The following is a 21624-nucleotide window of genomic DNA, read 5'->3' as shown; positions in this document are numbered from 1 at the left end:
CATTTTGTGTGCATCGAAGTGGTAGCCCTTCTCAAGTTGACCTTTCAAAAAGGCCGGTGACCCGTGTCCTATTGTTACGAACTGTGTGATGGTACCTTTTTGTCGGTCTAACTCCACTTTGCACATGTGAGACAATTAACAGATGTTCTCTCCATGTACCATTTTGTGAGCTGTGCGCACTTCCCAGCACCATGTCACGCAACTGCAGGACTCTGTTTGTTTTCAGCATAGCCCAAGTGCATTCACGTGCATACTCACACACGCACGCACACACAAACTCAAGCGCAGGTCCCATTTGGAAGCCCCGCCCCCCACCCCCCACCTCCACTCAGTTACATAATAGGGATTAACGTACTATTTCATGGGCCCCAACCGTCCAAACCACGGGAGCTATTTTTAGGACCGGACCCCAATATAACATCAACACATGATCTGGCATATAATGGCTAAATTAACAGTGATATGTACAGCAGAGGCCTCACATAAGAACACTAACATGCACCCGTGCGAGGCTCTTTCAACTCGTTACCGGCTCAGTGGGCTCCGTGTTATGCAATGCTATACTAGAATCACAAAAATAAACATATAGGTAGATGAGTACCTTTCTTATAGTGTCAATCCAAATGACGCATTAGCTTTATAAGGTCATATTTTGTGCATTAAATCTCATTAGATTAGTGACTCCCAAACATTGTGCACATTAGTGTGAGATCTGTAGGAAATGATCTAATTTCGCATTGGGAAATTATCTTTTTTTTTTTTTTTTTTTTTTACAGTATTCTAAATTTGCTCATCTAGAATCTAGATGATATTTTTATATCCATTTATACCATTTGTTACATTTATATCAATTCTAAATGGATATTAAAAAGTTTACATACCCCTGGTCAAATGTCAGTTTTTTTTAATATGAAAAATTGAGACCAAGCAAATGCAAAAAATGCTGATTAAAAAGCCATGGAGAAGCTGAGGCACACGTGTAACAAAATAAAATATGGTTGCAGAAGTCTGAACACCCCCTTCTAACTGGAATGTGGCTGTGCTCAAAAATGGCCAATCACATACATTCAAACTCATGCTAAATGGGAGTCACCAGCTAAAGTGCCTCTGATTAACCCCAAATAAAGTTCAGATGTTCTAGTAGGCTTTTACTAATGTTCTTTTGCCTTCCAATAGAAGCCTGGAGATGTTATTCTAACAGTCACTGCTATTTGGAATTGCTCATCATTCCCTCCACCTTGATGAAGGCACCAGTTACATTTGAAGAAAATCCACCCCAAAGTATGACGCTAGTACCACCATGCCTCCCTGTAGGTATGGTGTTCCTCTGCTGATGAACAGTGTTGTGTTTGCGCCAAACATTTAGGAATTATGGACACAAAAACTTTCATCTGAATTTCTTTGGACACAACATGTTTTCCCATTCATGTTTCAATTGGTGTTTAGAAGATTTTACAGATAGGTCACACCAATGGTGGGAAAGAATTGAAATCAATTATTTTGGTGTCATTTCTTTTTATTGCAAAAACCTGACAATGTGTGTAGACTTTTCACAATCCACTCTGTGTGCCTTGAAACAATCAAGGTTGAAACACTGCGTTAGACTGTGAAGGAGCATCTAATGCTGTGGCCGCGCACTTAAAAATGATGAATAATAATTGTATTTTTATAATAGAATGCAAATTGTGTCTACAATGATCACTCACTGAGTGATCAGCGTGCTTGGTCTAGTTTGATCCAGTCTCATATGGTTTCAGACTGGCATGAATCAGATGGACAACACACACACACACATACACCCACACACCCACGCACGCACACACACACACACACACACACACACACACAAAAATGCCAGGCATTTCTATACAGTACACTTGAGTTTGTTTGACGAGTGAACTAGTCACATTCCACAAGCCTATTATTATCAGTTTCTGGTCATTACAACTGGACAGCCGGGAAGCACTAATTGTGTTGCAGTACAATACCACGCACATGCACACACACGCACGCACAAAACAGTACGCTATTGCCACAGAGAGGATGTTTCTCTTGCACTCTGGCAACACGACTGTACTTCTTGTACAACACACACTCAGATGGCAGTTCCGCTTCATCATGGGCGAGTAATTGCACCCCAGCATGCTGCCAGGGCGTTATGAACCAGCCTCCAATGGTCATTTGGACACGGGTATTTGTGGACACTTTTTTTCAGTGCCCAAGACCACCTGTGTACACATGCCCACATAATCATGACATATATTGGCCTCATGTTTATCACAAAAGAGGGCCCAACAAAAGCCCATTAGGGGTGAATTGAGAAATATCAAATACAATTTGATTGATTGAGATATTGAATATGAAATAAGTTAAGCCACGTACAAGCCAATCTGCTTGTTCGTAGGGAGAGGCAACATCCCAAAATATACATTCACATTTAGGTTTTATTTTATTACGTTTTATTCGCGCAACTAAAACTATGTGACGTGATGATTTGCTATTTTGACTCACTGTGATTGCATATCACTATCCAGTAACCATGATGCACTGAACTGCCTACTATCATGACGAAAAGACCCACTAGGAGCATCCTAGACATTAAGATGAATGATGAAATAGCTAATTGAATTCAGATACATACAAATGCAATGGATATAAAAAGTCTACACACCCCTGTTCACATGCCCGTTTTTTTGTGGTAAGCCCTTCTCCTGGCTCAGACCTTTGATGACGAGATGCCTGTGATGCTGTGGAACCATAGCTTGTGCGAGAAGATATGACTCGAAAAATGTCAGTGAAAGCCTACTAGAACATCTTTACTTTATCTGGGGTTAATCACAGATTGAATGTGATTATTGAACTGAACACAGCCACGTCCCCATTTATGAGAGGGTGTGCACACTTATGCAATCACAAAGTCTCAGTTGTCTGCTTGCTTCCCGTCTCAAATACATTGATTTGGGAAGGTAATAGGACACATTAATAGCGGAAAACATTTTGAAAAGTTTTACCCTGGTATAATTTTTCAGATCGCAAAAGATTTTTTTTTTCAAATAACTTTTACGTATTTTCCTCACAGACTTGCATTCTACCTGACAACCTATTCGAGTCTCCCTCTTCTGGCCAATATAAAGAATGCATTTGCATGTGCACCAAGCATTTATTTGCATATTTCCCTATGCTCTAATTACTTACTGGTGCTGTGGTGAGTCCTTCAGCAAGTAGCCCTAAGTAGTACTGAACGCTTACTTTGCTGTGTTGTATCACAAACACAACACACACATCGGAGAAACACATGTGCACGTCATTCAGCGTGCGACCAACTGACACACATACCCACACATGTCTATCTTTGGCTGTCTAAATGGGCGTGTAATTAATGTTTGTGTGTGGGGGAGCCAGCAGTTGGAAGCATGAAGATTTAAACTGCTATTAATTTCTCATCAGCAGTACACACAGCAGCAGAGTGTCAAGAGGGCCAACAGGGAGGCCAATTAGGAGGATGGCATGGGCCAGCTCAGCACACCACTACAAATTTGAAATAGGTGAAAAAAAAATTGACATGGTCACAGGTATTCATTTGACAATATGTGTATTATTGCAGCATTAAAAATCATTAAAAATGTACCAAATTTCAAACCTGTAAAAGTACATTAGGAGACTTTGTAATGTTTGTGATGACCCCCCCCCCCCCCCCCAAAAAAAAAAAAATTGTTATGAATAATTTTGCAATTTTTCAACTTTAAACTTACATACTTCTTTGCTGGTGGATGGCATCTATTCTGGAAACACACATTACCCAGTTCAAAAGTTTGGGGTCAGAGAAGAAAAGCACTGAGTCTCATTCATTTAGGTAACCCCACCCCCCAGCCCTCCAAAAGTTGACAATTAAAATTAATGTATTCATTTTTGTTATTATTGATATTGATCCGATTAAATGTCAGATCTCTTAATGAATTTATTGTAAAAAACACTCCACAATACATTTGACTTAGTATAATAAATAATGGTGTAATCAATCATAAATGAGTTATTAATTAACATTTTACAACTATTTTAATGACATTCAAATCCATTTGCAAAAAAGTACTCAACTGCTTTTTACCTTAACTCCATGTCTGTTTTAAAAGTCAAAGGAAAACAACATTTTGCCAAGCCCTAGTCAAAAATGTTCATGAGGGAATTTATTTATTTATTTATTTATTTTTTTTAAAGCTCTGAGTGATCCCAATTCCTTAGTGTATAAATGTAATGTTCTCACACATTACATTTGTGTGTGTGACCCCAAACTTTTGAACGGTAGTGTAAAAATAATACTTTATTATGTTAGTTGGGGAATAAAACACCTGCCAATTCAATCAGTTCACATGTGATAACGTGCGTGTGTCATGACCAGAAGGTCACTCTTTGTGTGTGTGCATGCATGTGTGTTTCTCCACCCATCTCTCTCCTCCTCCTCCTCCTCCTCCTGCTCCTCCCTCTGTTTTATCCCATCCATCCTTCGCTCAGGGAGCGCAGTGGGGCAGCGTGCATGCCGGACAGCAAAACAGCACTTGCGTGGCACACGTGGAGCTCCAACACCACTCTGCCGCTGGCTCGGCCTCAGCGGAGGGGAGACAAGGAAGACGAGGAAGAGGAGGAGGAAGAAGAGGAGGAGGACAAGGAGGCCTCAGCATCATAGGGAGGAGAGACCAAGAGGAGGAAAGATTCCCCGAAACGCAGTAAGGGCGTCGGATGAGGAGAAGAGGAGCGCGGAGGGCATTGGATAGGCTTCAGCCAGGAGTGAGTACCACTGATTGGAATGTTTTTTTTGTTGTTTTTTTTATACACATTGAAATATTGTCGTACCTACCTGTAGATTGTTGTAGTATTTTCCACAAACGTTTGACATTACATTTAAAATAGTGACACAACAGCCCAATATGCTCTTCTTATAACTTTAAAAAAATGATTTTCATTTAGTTGGGTGAGAGTCCATACAACAGGTCTATAAGCACAATGGTCTTATTTTATGTTGTTACAATAATTAAAATGTTGTTGAAACACTACTAATCCGACAGTTATTTTAAAGGTAATATTGAATTTGGAATAGAACTTTTGAATTGTGTGTCATGAGAATAGGCCGGTGTGCATAGTGTATGACTGTCTGTTTTTGCAACAAAAAAAGAGCAGAGCAACAATATTCTTATTTTACACAGCATCAAATTGTTGCCAGCCTTTTTTTTTTTACGCTCAAATATTCTTTTTTTTTTGTCTACTACTGAACTTATTGTGGACAAGTGAAAAAGCATATTAATTGCGCGGATGGGCAATTGCAATAAGGCTAAGCAGTGACACCACTGAAAGATTGTTTTTAAATGATTTTTGTTCGTTATGTGTCCTGCTGACAACAACACTTGATATTTATGGACTTTAATTGTCTGTATATGAAATGTCAACAACAAGCTATTGCCAGAAACTGATGGTTGGTGTAATGCAATACAGTACACTAGTGATTCTCAACGTGTGGTACGCGGGCTCCCTCTCGTGGTATTAGGAAAAAAGAAATCACTGAATTAAATGTTGAAAATGTGCATGGTGTTACAGCGGCTTAAACATTTTTTTTTTAATCCAGCACTGTACATTTGATATGTACGGATCAGTTGTATTTAACTTTTAAGAACAATACATTTACAATTTTTTTAACTGTTTGATTTCAACCATTCATTTTGATCATTTTGTCTTTTATGTGCAAACAGTTTAACTGAAACAAGTATTTTTTGCCCCCTATATTTAAGCATCATGTTAATGTTCAAACTGTGTATAATGTTACAATGGCTTACACGAATATTAAATATAGGAACAAAACCTCTGTTTTGTTTTTTTATGGACATGTAGGCCTACTATGCTACTTTATTATTATCATGTTGGTCATAATGGTGGTACTTGGAGCGCTAGGAATTATTTTAGGTGCTACTTGTGTAAAACCGCTATACAAAATAAAGTTGCTATATTTAGCTCCTCTAAAAGAGTATTTTATTTTGAGATGCATTCACTCTACTTATTCTAATCTACTTGTAAAAAATGTCACTAAAAGAGGCGAGCGAGTGATTCATGTGTTTGCTTGTGTTCGGACTGAAAGGCCATTTCAAAGCCTTGTATGTGATTTATTTATAAAGACTTCTAAAATTAACAACTAAATGGCCGCAGCAAGTGAAGTGAGACGGTGTTGGAAAACACAATTCCAGGCAATATATATTTTTTTTTTTCCCCCCTCCTCCTCCCCTCCTCCCCTCCGACAGTGGCAGCCCCAGACTTACTGGACCCCAAAACGGCCACTCACAACACCAAGCCCCGCCTCTCCTTCTCCACAAAGTCCATCACGCTGACTCCGCGAGAGGAGAGCGAGGTGGGATGCAACCAAATCAACACCTTGCGCTTTCGTTCGTTACTTTCTTCCCGACGCACGTGTTTGCTGACTGACCAGTTCAAGTATTGCAGGTGGTTGCCACGGTGATGAAAAGGAAGACGGTGACCGCCATCTTTCTCTTGATTGTCTTCTACCTGGTGATGGGAGCGGCCGTCTTCAGGTCCCTGGAACAGCCGCATGAGAGGTCAAAATAATTCAAATCTGCCTGCGCAAATGTATTATGTTAATGTTTGTGCTATTAAACTGAACTTTTGGCTCACTCCCAGAGCTAAGAAAGGTTAAAAAAAAAATGCTATCAGTATGTTGCAGTGCCGTTGTACACTTGACTTTTTCAAGAACTTTCCTATTTACAGTACCTTGGTATTTTTTGCAACACCTCCTGAATTTCCATGAAAAACTACCCGGGTAAAAAGGTCGGAGCACAACTATGCTCTCTCTGGAAGGCCTCGAAAGCCCCCTTTTGATGAGGATTGTGCTGTCCACAAACTAAAAGTTGGGCTGGGCTTTCACTGAAAAAAAAGGTTATTGAAAATGAACAAGTACTGACACGACTTTTCCTTCCAGCTACTACAATCATAGTAGTAGTGGTGGTAGTATTAAGTCGCTGTTGTTTCATAGAACAACTATCCCTAAAAGTTGAAGTAGTTTAAAATTGTGACATTGCAACTCAGGCACTTTGCACATCATGATTTGGGCGTTGGGCAAAATAAACCATAATTGCACTCAGCAATTAAACAAAGGCAAAGATAATTGATGATTTTGTACTGACAAGCAAATAGTTCTAATTGTGTGTCTGCAAATGAGTAAGTTGTGCCAAATACTGTTGCCATCTTCCTCCATCAGCGCTCAACGCTTGGCCATCTTGACTCAGAAGTTGGACTTTCTTGCCAAACACTCCTGCGTCAACCACAGTCAGCTGGAGGATCTGGTTAAGGTGAAACAATTTGTACTATTTGTGTCTATATGTAGTGGATACAAAATGTTCACAACCCCCTTTTCAATGCCAGATTTTTGTCCTATGAAAAAATAAGAAGACAAATCCTTTCAAAACTGTTTCCACATTAATGTGACCTGTAACCTTTACAACTCAATTGAGAAAAAAAACTTTTTGAAGCAGGGAAGTAGCTATACACAAGTGGGATCATTTTCACATTTGAATTCATGTTAAATGTGAGCCAGCACACGCCTGCCACCATTTAAAGGGATTCTGAAGAAATCGAGATAAAGTTCAGATGTTCAAGTGAGCTTTTCCTGACATTTTTCTAGTCACATCTTACAGAACAAGCCTTGGTCTGCAGAGAGCTTCGGCAGCAGCAGAGGGATTTCACAGTTAAAAGGTATCAGTCAGGAGAAGGGTGAAAAAACTTACAATGGCTTGAAATATACCATGGAACACAATGAAAACAGTCATCGTCAAGTGGAGACAATATGGCTCAACAGAGGCATTACCGAGAACTGGACATCCCTCCGTAATTGACGAGAAGAAAACAGGTCTGGGAGGCGGCCAGCAGGCCGACAGCAACAGTAAAGGAACCGCGGGAATCTCGGGCAAGTAGCCTACCGGCCATATAATACAAGTGGCATGCATTTCCCGTCTTCTTCACGTGTCTGGGCTAGGGGGTCCGGTGGCCAAGACAAAGACGCAAGAAAATGTGTTGAGGTTTAATGAAACCAAGGTTGAACTTTTGGGCAAGATTTCCAAAAGGGATGTTTGACACAAACACAACATCACTAAAAGAGCAAGGATGCACGGCGGTGAAAAAGAACCATCATGCTTTGGGGTTGTTTTTCTTCAGCTGGAACTTGGAGGGAATTATGAACGGTTCCAAATAGCAGTCAGTGTTAGCATAAAACTTTCATGCTTCTGCTAGAAAGCAAAAACAAAAGAAACAAATTCCATGGAAATGACTACTAGACCAACATAACTTTGTTTGGGGTTCATCAGAGGCACTTCAAATGGTGACAGGTGTGTGATGATTTCACGAGTTTGAATGTGTTGGTTTTGTGAACACAAGCACATCCAATTATGAGCGGGTGTGCACACTTGTGCAACCACAAGTGTGTTTATTTATTCTTCCCCTCTCGAAAACTTACATTTTTTTCCCCCAATTGAATTGTGGCGATTAAAGGTCACATTAAGGGTGGATAAAGTTTTGAACTGATTTATATTGGTCTCATTTCTTTATATCATAGCAAACAATTAAACAGGGATGTGTCCTCTTTTATATTTACCGTATGTGTGTGTTTGTGTGTGTGCGTGTGTTGCCACTGCAGCAGTGTGTGCACGTTGGACAGCTCCTTACTTTCTCAGACGGTGGAAACTCTGAGGTTGAACAAAATCTATTCCCCAGAAGCCAGTTGACAGCCAATGTTTTGTATTCATGTTCATTAGAAATCCTTGGATAAAAATAAACCGAATACAACTACTCACTCTTTGAGGCATAGTTCTTAAAGTGGAAATCAACCCAAACATTTTTTTTTTCAATAATATGTTCACAGCAGGCCAACTAGTTGAAACATTTTGATTAATATTGAGTTGGTGGAATAAGAGTTAATCCACCCATTTTTAGCCATCTCAGTGGGCGGCCATTTTGTCACTTCTGTCGACTGAAAATGACATCACAACTGCTCAGGGCTCAGGTAACAACCAAACACGGCTCTGCTTCAGAAAACAGGTCAGCCTGTTTCAAAGCCCGCTTTCAACTAGTGGGCTTGCATAGAACATATTTTTGAAAGTCGTGTGTTCCGCATTGTCAAGGCACTTTTTTTTTTTCCAGCTGTAAGTTAAAGTTCTGTCTGCCTCTCCTTCTCGCTCCAGCAAGTCATGTCGGCCATCCGCTCGGGAGTGAACCCCGCCGGGATGCTCACCAATCCCAGCAGCCTGTGGGACCTGAGCTCCGCCTTCTTTTTTGCCGGGACTGTCATCACCACCATTGGTAGGATGTGCTCGGGCACGCACACACACACACACCGTTAAAAATGCACTTCCAATTAAGTGCCAAAACTGGGTGTCATTTTTCTCTTGGCCGGTTATCCGTATCTGCTGAATGTAACAATTGAAGTAACTTGTTAACTAACTTAGTTACTTTCAAAATCAAGTAATCAGTAAAGTAACTAAGTTCATTTTTAAGGTAACTGTGGCAACATGATTGCCACCCATCATGGTTGGAGTATATTGAATTGAGCTCATTGTGTGAGCAAGTGTGTGTGTGCGTGTGTGCGTGCGCTCCCCAAATAAGCTGTTATGTAACAAAGACTTAATGCTGTGAAATGTTGAGGACGTTACTTTTGTCATCGGTCTGACATCTGCTTCCTGCAAGTAATCAAACTAGTGCACAGTAGCATTCTCATGACCATACGTTTAGTCTTTGTGTGCATGCGTGTGCGCGCGTGCGTGTGTGTATACACGACATTCTTTTACTGCCTGTTTTTATCCATTCTCCCATCCCTCGCTATTCTCTCTGAATTGTAAGATTTCTTTTGCGGCGGCTGATTACAATGCAATTACGACATTGCAGGTACAAAGAACGTGGACAATGCTCCACTTATTGACTTGGTTCCTCCACTTTTGTTGTTCGTGTTCATTTAATAAGCACATCAGCGTTGGACCACACTTAGCGCAAACGTCTGCCGCCACTGTTTCAACTTGCGGTTACCGACTTTGTGAATATGTCTGAATGTTGTCATTTACTGCAGTGTTTTTCAACCTTTATTGAGCCAAGGCGCATATTTCACATCGGGCAAAGTCTCACGGCACACCACTTAGCAAAACGATTTGCAAAAAGTTCCTACAGGGTTATTATGTACCTTATCGGTCATCTAGTGGAAGGACATTTTGTTTTGCCTGTTATTATATGTTGTTGGCATAAATAAATTAACAAAACATTTTTTTTTTTAATTAAAAAATATATAATTTTTGTCAAAATATTTGACATTGGATAAATTCCTGCGGCACACTTGATGATCTTTCACAGCACACGGGTTGAGAATCACAGATTTAATGTATATTCCAGCATTAGTGATCGGTTGCGGATGCTTTGCAAAAAAAAAAAAGAAAAAAAAACCACTCCCACACTCTAAAAACAGTTGGGTTAAAAATAACACAATTTGGAGTCAAAAATGGACCGATCCACAATTTGGGTCAATCGTGAAATCAACACACACCTGCCACCATTTGAAGTGCCTCTGATGACCCACCTTCTTGAGTTTTTTTGTCCAAACCAGCCCAATTTTTGGGGTTGTTTTGCCCAAAACAACATTTTTTGGGGTGGTTTACTGCAAAATAACCCAGAAAATTGGGTCAAATTGACCCAAGTAGCGGATCAGTCCATTTCTGACCCCAAATTGTGTTATTTTTGACCCAACTGTTTTTACTAGTCTGCAGAAAAGGCAGTAGTGGAAAAACATGTCTAGAAAGATCCAATAGCTCGATTTTTGTCTTACTAGAGAGGACAATGAGTCAAATAAATCAATCGATCATATAAATACTCAAATGGAATTTTAGAAAAGGAGAACATGACACCAGTAGTGTGAAGTTAAACTACATCCACGCATTGGTAACTACCTCAGTGGATGTAACAGTGGTGTCCGTCCCCGTCTTCTCTGCAGGCTTCGGGAACATCTCTCCTCACACGCAGGGCGGGAGAATCTTTTGCATCGTCTACGCTCTGCTGGGCATCCCGCTCTTCGGCTTCCTCCTGGCCGGCGTGGGCGACCAGCTGGGCACCATCTTTGGAAAGATCATCGCCAGAGTGGAGAAGATGTTTGTGGTGAGTGCAGGTGAACACACACGTACACGGCAAGTCTGCACGCGTCCCGAGCGGCAAGTCCACAAAAGGTGCCTTGAATAATTTACACAAAAGCACTCTTGACAGCAATCATGTCACGCCAAGATCTTTCACTTACATGACGGACAACCTGAGATTTGGCTAAATGCTGAAGAACAGTCACAAATATGTTAAAAAGTTATTTTTATTGTGATACTCGACACGCTTCTGACACGCTTCTCCTTCCACATTCCTCAGCTGATTCCAACTAACTATTTCTAAAGGTGTTCAGCTCATTCAGAACAACAATTTTTCGCTTTCCAAGAATTCCCACACAAAATTCCACACTTTTTTTAGTCCTTCTACATTTCTTGACTGATTTAAACCATTCCAACTTGAAAATTTTGCGATCACTCAGGAAATCTCGGGAACTAGCTCCAAAATTCCCGAATGAAGAAATACTTTACACATTGACTTCCGCCTTCTGTATTTCTAACTGATTCTAACCATTTCCACGTGAAAATATTCAGCTCATTCTAGACATCTTAGGAACTATTGAAGATTTTCCCAGAATTCCTACATTTTTTACAATAAGATTCCGAAATTTACCTTGACATTTTACATATAGTATTTCAATCATCCGTCCACATTTCTTGACAAATCCAACCCACTCTTATATCAAAATATTCAGCTCATACAAAACATCTTTGGAATGATTGACTATCATCTTTCCAAAATCCCACGATATAATTCTCCAATTACGAAATATTTTCCACATTGATTTCCACCTTTCACAATTCTCAACCCATTCAAACCGTACCACCTTCAAGTGTCACATTCTTTATTTAAACACTTCAATTAATTCCAAAGCGTTTCAGTTCATCTCTTCAAGCATTTAGATGCATTTTCTGCACAAATGACATTCTCAAGTTGCTATTAATGTATGCCTATGTGGGACACAGCTCCTAATCAATTCATGAATCAATCAAGTGTTAGACTGGATCCCTTGGCCCCTGCCTGAAAGTACGTTGTTTAGCGTGCAGTTTTGTTCTGAATGATTAAGTGGTCCCGAGGGTGTCCGAGAGAAATATGATGATGACGACGCCCGGGTACGAGGACAAAAGTTCATTGTGTCACCCGGCTAAATGCTTAATGGCTTTAAGGCCAGATGGTTTTAGACGACAGCTTTCGTCTCACTCCCAAGTGCTCCCTAGGGCAATCTTGTGAGGGCATATTGCGCAATGTCTGCTTCGACGTTTGCAACTGTATTTCGCATGAAATTGCGGCTTTTCGTTTAAAATATAAGTGATAATTCATCATGAACCAGATGATGGAATATGAGAGTTTTGTTGAATGAAAATACACAATCAAGGTGATTAGGTACACTTGCATACTCAAAGGAGAACTAACAGCTCCTTAGATGAATAAGATTTGCATTTACTAGGATAACAAAATGTCATTTTAATTGACATTATTTCGATTGTAGTTCGTACTGCTGTAAAGGTTGCAAGGCATCATACTGAGCTGTTTCTAATTTATTTGACTCTGCTAAATATGACAAAGCATGAGTGCAAACAAGACAACCATCAGTATATTGCTGGGCAATTTTACAGTATTGCAAACGACACTATAACAACGACGCAATGTAGTGTCCCATGTTGTGTAAGCTTAATTGACAGTCATCGGCAATCACGTGAGGTGTGCTGTGCTCACCTCGAATATGTTCCGTGCAGCACTGGGACATCAGTCAGACCAAGATCCGAGTCATATCCACGTTGCTGTTTGTGCTCTTTGGCTGCTTGCTGTTCGTGGCGCTCCCGGCGGCCATCTTTCAACACATCGAGGGCTGGTCGGCGCTGGAGTCGCTCTACTTTGTGGTCATCACTTTGACCACCATCGGGTTCGGGGACTTTGTCGCAGGTAAAACTAGTTCAAAACAACAACGGCAACAACAACAACATTTTTTGGGTGCCTGGCTCGTGTACGATTATGTGAATGCTTCTACCTCTGTCTGCTTCCAGGGGGGTCAGAAATCGAGTACTTGGACTATTACAAACCAGTAGTGTGGTTCTGGATTCTGGTTGGACTGGCCTACTTCGCCGCCATCCTCAGCATGATTGGAGACTGGCTGAGAGTCATTTCCAGGAGGACCAAAGAAGAGGTTTACTTCTTATTATTAGATTACATTATCATTATTGTCAACACATAGTACATGTGTTGTACAGTGATATGTGGTGGTTATTACTTGCCGCACAATTCTTGGGTTCAGGGTTCCAATCTCATCCGAGGCCTTCCTGTGTGGCGTTTGAACATTTTCCCAATGTTTGAATTGGTTTTGTGAGTCCACGTTCACAAAACATGCATTTTAGGTTTAATGAAAAAAATCCTTACATGTGAATGTGAGTGTGAGTGTGAATGTTTTACACGGCCGCAGACCACAACCACAATAATAACATATTGCGAAATGAAACCTTTCCTTCTAATCTTTCTTGAAAAATCACTCGATTGTGCAACTAACATACAGTGTATATCATACTGCAAGGCAACATATTGTGTTCTCAAGGGCTACACTTGATGTTAACGTTTTAAAAGTTCAATCGTAGATTAGTCAAATAATTAAAATTTCATGCGCAGTACATTTTTTTTAAAGTTGCATTTAACTTAATAACAGTAAATTTGCTTTTGAGAGCTAAAATCTTGGCCTCTGTATTTTTGGACTGTATTTTAAAGTTTAAGTCGCCCAAAATGGTAATACTTTGTATAAAATGTAAGTACCACTGACTGTGGAACAAAATATGATTCTTTGATGATGTAAAAGTAGCCAGATTAAAGTGTATGCCCCGTACGTGCAACGTTGTCCACCATTGATAGCGAATGTTATGTAATATGATACATACTCTTCTCAGTGTTGTGATGTTTTCTGTAAATGAGCACTTGTTCATTTCCAAGCGTGGCGCCAAGTCCCGGCAGACTTTTGTCACCCTTCTAACTTGGTTTCATTGATGAAATGCTTTTCTGATCCAATTGATTTTATGCAACCTAAACACACTCACAGATTATTAGTGTGAGTCTCTCCAGGGGGAGTTTGCATAAAGCATGACCATAGCCTCATCTGGTCATGCATCTTGACTCACTGCCGCTCTAAATAGAACACAATTTATGCAAATGAGTGCGCTTTTCTCCAGAGGGGAGACACTTTTCACAGGAGCCAGAACGGAAGATAAAAGAAAAAAGTTGTTGTCTTGAAATATCTATCGATCGATCGATATAGAATTGCGGGAATTTCAGCAAAATATGTGAAATTTCCTGAACGGCTGTTGTATTTCCGGGCCAATCTTGGCCATCACGGTCACCGGCATCGCACGGTTGAAGATTATTTTTCGGCATGCGACGGCCGCAAGAAAAAACCCAGTTGATGATTATTTTTCGAAAAAAAAAAAAAAAAGAAAATGTATTATTTAATCGTGAACAGAGGCTCGCTGCGTTTTTTGTTCATTGAACCTCTGACTGCAGCTATCTTCTCCGTAGGTGGGAGAGATTCGCGCCCACGCGGCCGAATGGACGGCCAACGTGTCAGCGGAGTTGAAGGAAACGCGTCGACGAGTGAGCGTGGAAATCTACGATAAATTCCAGCGGGCCGCTTCGATTAAACGCAAGCTGTCGTCCGAGCTCGGTTTCAGCCCTGCCCCAGAATTTGGGCTGCCACGGAGGACGGTATCGGCCAATCACAGTGAGGAGCGAGAGAAGAGCGACAAAGAGGCGGGGCTACCGGGCCTGACGTCACACCGGAACTGCGGCTTATTTATGAACGGTCTGGACCTGGAAAGAGGCGATATGGCCGTCATAGAACACATTAAGTGAAAGGCACTTTGTATTGTGCCCGGCTCGAAAATGTTGCGGAACTATGGTGGACATCCTTGTCCTCCATGCAGATATCCAGGTTTTCTCGATAGGTTCTGGGAGTGTCAATGTCAATCAACAATGGGAGCATCGACTAATTACCCAAGCACGAGCAAATGTGAGCAGTTCCTTCATACATGTTCCTTCGTTCTCAAACACTTTGGGTCCTGGGACCCCGTCATAATCCTCATACCAATTAAGCATAACAACCATGTGTACGCCTAAATGACAGAAGAATTAAAAAGTAGCCCATTCAAGAAAAAAACAAAGTTGGAATGCAACAATAAATTAGTATTTTTTTAAGAGTTGCTCAGGGGTCAGAAAAAAATGTAAACTTTACAAGAATAAAGAAGGTGTTAAGCCAATTTAATCACTAATAAATGTGCCCCGAATTGCCATTAGTTTTATTTAAAAAACACAAAAAAACTGCCTCTATTTTTAGAAAAAAAGTCAATGTAATTTAAATTAATATTTTTGGGAGAGAGAAGTCATAGAATAAAGATGTATTTCCCCTCCAAGAGTCATGATATTATGATATTAAAGAGGGGACTTGGCAGTGTTAAAACTGCTAGCAAGATTTGAATGTAGCCTCACTTCACTACATGCTTGAGTCAGATCGAAGACTCACCCGATTCTTAAACATGGCCGTTCATAATGGCAAGCGATTGTAAAAGTGTGTACTTGTGATAGTCGCATAGCATCACCAAAATAGCAGCTCTCGCGATATTAAGCTAGCATTAGAACTGTAAGCACTACAGCCAATGTTAGCCACGCCTGCTTCTTGTTAGAATTATTTATTTGTGAGTGAGTGTGTTGGTATAACACTAAAGGTTATCATTTTATTTTGGAAAGTACAATAAACTAGAGATCAAAAAAGAGGTCATAAACATAACTATTGAGCTAATTGCTAATTCCATGTCGCTTCTGAATCATAGGTGCCTGTGTTCCCTTTTCTCTTCTTCTGTTTTCTTGTCTTAGGCCCAGTGTTAGGGAAACAAGGGATGTGTTTGTTTGTTTTTTTAACTGGCCAGAGGTGGATATTCCACCATAGTTTCAGCAAATCTGCCGAAACCTTAGGGAACTGGTTGGCCTGATGTTGCGGCGGTAGGGGTGGTTTCTGCGAGTTCGGGCGGTTGCCCCCGAGTGAATATCAAATGTTGCTTGTCAGCTAAGCATTTAGTCTCTGATTGATGGATTGTTAAATCAAATTAGGCACAAGATGGGGCCCAGAGACAGCTGATTTTTATTTTTTTTTGGGGGGGGGGTTCCCGAAAATTGCAAACTCAGGGGGCAGTTAGGTGAAAGTTTAATGAAGGAAGAAAGTCATAAGAGAATTTCTAAAATACTACTTTATTCGCATTATATTACGCCTTTTACTCCAGGAAAGACACCTTTTGTTAGTGAAAAATAGGACCGTGATAATGCCGCTAAACGCTTTTGATGACCATTCACCCATATCAGATTTATGTGATGAAATGTCACTGTCACGTCATAGAGTTTTTAAATTGGCTGAAGATAAGATAGGCACACCGGTCCCCATATGTATGTATTCACGCATTCTTCAAATCTATTAGAAATTCTTTTGTGGACCCCCGAGCTACAACTTGCTGACCCCCGTGAATCCGGGGCCCCAGTTTGAGAACAACTGCCTTAGTTTACTTCTGAACAACAGCTGCAGCTAGTTTGAAACAGAAAGATGACTTGGAATCATTTGGAGATTATTGTTGGGTCAAACTATTTTTGATCATTTTGTTTATGCTTCTTCTGTAGGTGTTATTGTCACTTACAGTTGTAGGCTGTCATAATCATAAAGACATCGTTTTGGATGCGGTCACAATTTCAGAACAACAAGAAAGAATAACCTTTTGGATTTTGTTGCCATGCCTACACCTGTGACTGATATTCATTAGAACTCTAGGGTGAGGAGGAAGAGAAACTGCGGGACACGAATGAGGCAACTCAGACAATTAAAGCGTCACGGTGCCTGAAATTCATTTATTTTGCTGAAATGTCAAGCACAAGCCTTAGATGTTGACCTTTAAGTGTGAGACAACAAAACAAAAACGATAAAACTTATATTTGTATTGCCCCTCTGAGCCACTCACTCACAGCTGTTCCAATGTTCATTGAAGTGAATGTGGAACGTGGATACAAGCCTGTTAAAATAAGAAGTTCAAATTATTCATACCTTTTAAAAAACGTATTTAATGTATACTTGTTTCGAAGAGATGATCTCAAACTTTCGGGGTCCAGGGATACTTTACAGGGGAGATTTTTTTTCCTTTTTTACCTTCCTTCCATCCATCCATTTACTATAGTACTTGTCCTCATTAGGGTAGCACTAGCAGGCTAGCTGCAGTCTACCCCAGCTGACTTTGGGCATCCTGTACCGGTTGCCAGCCAATTGCAGAGCACATAAAGACAAACAAACGTTCAGAGTTTTCAACGGACCCAGCATGCATGTTTTTGGGACGTAGGAGGGAGCAGTGCCCTACCATAAACTCCAAGCCTGAGCCTAGATGAAAACCCAGAACAGTGAGGCAAACTTGCTAACCACTATCCACCTGATGTGGCTGACATGATAACAATTTCAATTGAAAAACAATCAGCATGGCATAGTTTGGTTTGATACGTATTTATGAGCTCACTCTTCTTTACACATAACCTTACTCTTACTCTGGTATCCTAAAAGACGTGTGTTCACTTGAGCAAAACATCTTCTTGACTTGGAATACTCCCGGGATAGTCCTAAACATGAAGCGCATCTATCACTCCACAGTATATGCTTCCAGACTGACTTTTTAACGTGTGAATATGGAAAAATGGGATGAAGTTCTATGTGAATGTTGAAATGTACTAGATGATAATCAACCTACAACAATTCTACTTCTACTTTGTCACAATAGGATGACGTGTGTCAAATAGGCACTGTTTGCATAAATTATTTGGATGGCAGCAAACCAGCTCTTGAATCAGAGGGGTGGGGAACCTCAGATCCTGACCGACATACAATTGTATTAAAAAATAAAATGAGAGGGGGGAAAAAAAAAAAAGAAAACGTAAGAAATATCTAACCCACAAATGGTCATAATTTGTCGGTTTGTGCTGTTAGTCGGACGACTTCCCCACCGACTACTGCTCAAAGACACACAAACAGGAGGCCTCCTCCTCCACCTGCAGTTGAAAATGCACTTTGATTTTTTACAGCATTAGCACGTAACCACATGCTACAGTTTGCGCGGCTATGCAGTCCATCCTGTTATAGTTATTTAAGCTCTGATTTGCAGCTGAACACATTATTGTCATTGTGCAATGCTACTGTACAATACAAGCAGTCATTTTTCTGCTACACACAAGTATGCCTATGGAACGTCTTTATATGTATAAAAAACTAAAAGGCTTGTTATGATTAAGGTTGATTTTGTTTGCAACTGTATGAAGGAGTATTAGGGCCCAATTGAACATTTAAAAAAAAATATTATATATGAAAATTTAGCAGACAACTGTTGCGAGAATGTTGATGCTCGTGTTTCTTTTCTTTTTATTGTTATTTTTTGTTCCATGTAATACAAAACTATTTTTAATTTAGTCAGGATTTTTTTATTTTAATATTTAGACATTATGCACATCTTTTTTGTTTTTCCAGACTAAAAAAAAAAGTTTTAACACCAAATTACAGCTTTACATTTTCTTCACACAACAGAACTTACTTTAAAAACATTCTGAAGCTTTTTTTAATTGATTATCATCACTTTTTTTGAATCAATATTAGAACTGTATCCTTGTAGTATTTTCTTATTTATAAAAATGATGCATAGCATAGCATATCACTGGCGTCGGTCCGAAACCTCCTTAGTCAGTTTGGTAAATTTCCGATTTTTTTCACAAATCTATACTATTGGTCAGTCCACATGTGTGTGTGTTACAAATTGTTGACCAATCTAAAGTGTTGGAATTGAAAATGGCCTAATGTCCTATTTGACGATGTAATGTTAAAGTTTGAACAAACGCTGTTTTCGGCGTCTCCTGAAAAATGAGGATTTTGGAGGTACAAGTAATTTCCCCAACGCCGGCGATATGTACACATAGTGTTTATGTATTTTTCCCCCAATACTCCTCTGTACACACCGAGTTATGATGGACTATGGTGCTAAAATGTACACTCAAACTTGCGTACATGACCAAAAGTGAAAGGCGGTATTTGTATTTACTGTATGTTTCTTCATCTTTGGACTGATGCATCTGTCAAGAAAGAATTTGAATGAAGACTAAGGTTTTATGAATGGTTAATGCTTTTGTGGACTTTAAAAAGCAGTTTACTTAATAACCCGGGCTGTATTAGTGGGGTAGTTGTTAAATTCGGGGTATCCTGCTTCTGTTGCTGTGCCAAAATGAAATCAATGCTAAAGTTTGGGGGTTTTGCACCACATGTGCCCAATATGTGTTTTATGACTATTTCATGAATTTTGTGTATTTTTCTACACTGCATGTTTTTTTGTTTTTTTTTAAGCATATTTCTACTACTGATGAATACCACATGAATGTCTTTCAGAGTGTAAATATCTTTTTTGTATGAGTAGAAAATATACTCAAGTTCAGCTCTTGCCATGTTTGCTGTGTCATCCTTCACACCGATGCTATTAAAGGTTTTATAACATTTTATTAGTTTAGGTGATTATGATTTGGTTTAGGACATAGACAACACAGTCAGAACTTTTCAATTTTACATGCAAGAGACTTTTTGACCCATCACTTGTCTTTTAAATTGCATTTTAAACTCAACTTCAAATCAATTCAACCAATCTGCAGATCACATTCTTTCCACGACATGCGTGCAGATTTTTGTCCTTCCAACACAAGTCTTTGAATGGGACGTCCATCAGGCGGGTTGAATGTTTGCAAACATGGCTACAGAAATCAGATGATGTAAAACATTTAACGGCTTTTACTGAGCTTCCTTGATGACCTTTTAGTGAATTTTGGGTTCACTAAATTACTTTACTGTTACTCAAAGGAAGAAAGGAAAAAGCCTGCAGTTGGGTAAGGAAGAATGGCTCAATTGCTGTGTGTGCAATTGTTTGCAGCTATCCCCCCAGTCAATATGAGTTAATAATGTTAAGGTCGATCCATACGCAGGTATACTCTTGAGACTTCGTCACCAGTGGGTCAGCTCGACCCCCAAAAATAAATAAATAAATAATAACATGCCAAAAATAATTTGAGCAAGATGGGGAAAGACCCAAAAACTATTATTGTGTATTGGCTACTAACAAATTGACCTATTTACAGAATTCTTTTCAGAACCTCCTCCTCGGTGATGAGGTAAATAGTGGTTCTGAAACAATTTACATGTCACTTATGATTGTAGTACGAGGGACTGGGCAGGAATGAATTCATTAAATTGGGCAAATTGGAGTCACGCTCATACAGTAGCGTCGTGAGGTTGTCGTTTTAAGGGAAATGAAATGTACGAGCGGGAGATCAAGTGTTCTTTCTGCGGCCTGGTGTCACTTCCTGACACTGGCTGCTGCTTATACAGCGTTGCCGGCCAGAGAATGGCTCAATTCATGCATACAACCCAGGGGTGGGACAGTCGGTCGCTCTGTCCGTCCAGCCTGCAGACACACAAGCACTGCCAGTCATAACAAGGCCCGGCTTTTCCCGTGTGCCGGGCCACAGTTGGTTCTGGCACCGCGGCTTCCGTCAACAGTATCCGCTCTGAGGTGCGTGTGACTGGCTCATCCGGCTCGCTTCGTTCCCATAACCCACAAGGCATTGCTCTCAGGTGCTTTAACTGAGTGCTGCCGATGTTGGCTTAAAGCGGTCAGGAGGTCAAGCTGACCTCAGCTGACGCATGGATATCCTTAGAAGCAGAGCAGATCAATGGGTATCGATCAAAAGCTGTCTGCCAGCATCATAAAGCTCCACCTGAGCATTTTCTCCTCCTTCAAAAGTAAAAAAAAAAAAGGGCCTGATTCCAGTGGTGGGACTTAAAGTGCAGATACCGTAATTGGTTACTGTACTTAAAGCGGAAATAAACCCAAACATTTTTTTCGAGAATATGTTCTATGCAAGCCCACTAGTTGAAATAAGGCAATATGATTCATATGAAATATGAGTTAAGCAGCAAAATCCACCCGTTTTTAGCTATCTAAGAGGGCGGCCAATTTGTCACTTCTGGCTAAAAACGAGTGCATTTTGCTGCTTCATTTGTATTCCACAAACGCAAAATTAATCAGAATGCCGTGTTTCAACTAGTGGGCCTGCTGGGAACATATTCTTGAAAAAAATATCTGTGGGTTGACTTCTGCTTTAAGAATACTGTAGTTCACTTTAAGATTGCTATACTGTTGTCTGAAGAAAAGACCACAGCAGCTGACTGTTAATTGCATTTCATATTAGTGTGGGAGAACGACGACAAAGTAATAAACAGAACAATGAATCATTGCTAATTTGCAACATATATACTGTAGATAATAGACCAAGAGAACCACATGATTATCACACTCAATTAAAGGGGAAGTATAGTTGTTGTATTACGTGCTTGGG

The 21624-nt window shown here is 40.1% G+C and overlaps 1 protein-coding gene across 1 annotated transcript; it reads left to right on the top strand.

The window, feature by feature from the left end:
- The first annotated feature begins 4528 nt into the window (after positions 1–4528).
- LOC147149991 (potassium channel subfamily K member 2-like) lies at positions 4529–19735 on the top strand. Its single transcript, XM_086026646.1, has 9 exons — positions 4529–4782; positions 6282–6388; positions 6481–6593; positions 7253–7343; positions 9228–9345; positions 11018–11178; positions 12909–13095; positions 13197–13336; positions 14704–19735. Coding segments are annotated over exons 1-9 (1251 nt in total). The 5' UTR covers positions 4529–4781; the 3' UTR covers positions 15037–19735.
- Positions 19736–21624: the final 1889 nt, after the last annotated feature.

This window comes from Filicampus tigris, chromosome 3 (assembly GCF_054856515.1).
Source record: "Filicampus tigris isolate MCC_2025a chromosome 3, RoL_Ftig_1.0, whole genome shotgun sequence".
Taxonomy (NCBI): Eukaryota; Metazoa; Chordata; class Actinopteri; order Syngnathiformes; family Syngnathidae; genus Filicampus; species Filicampus tigris.
Note: the sequence above shows the minus strand (reverse complement) of the source record. Positions and strands in the feature narration are given on the sequence as shown.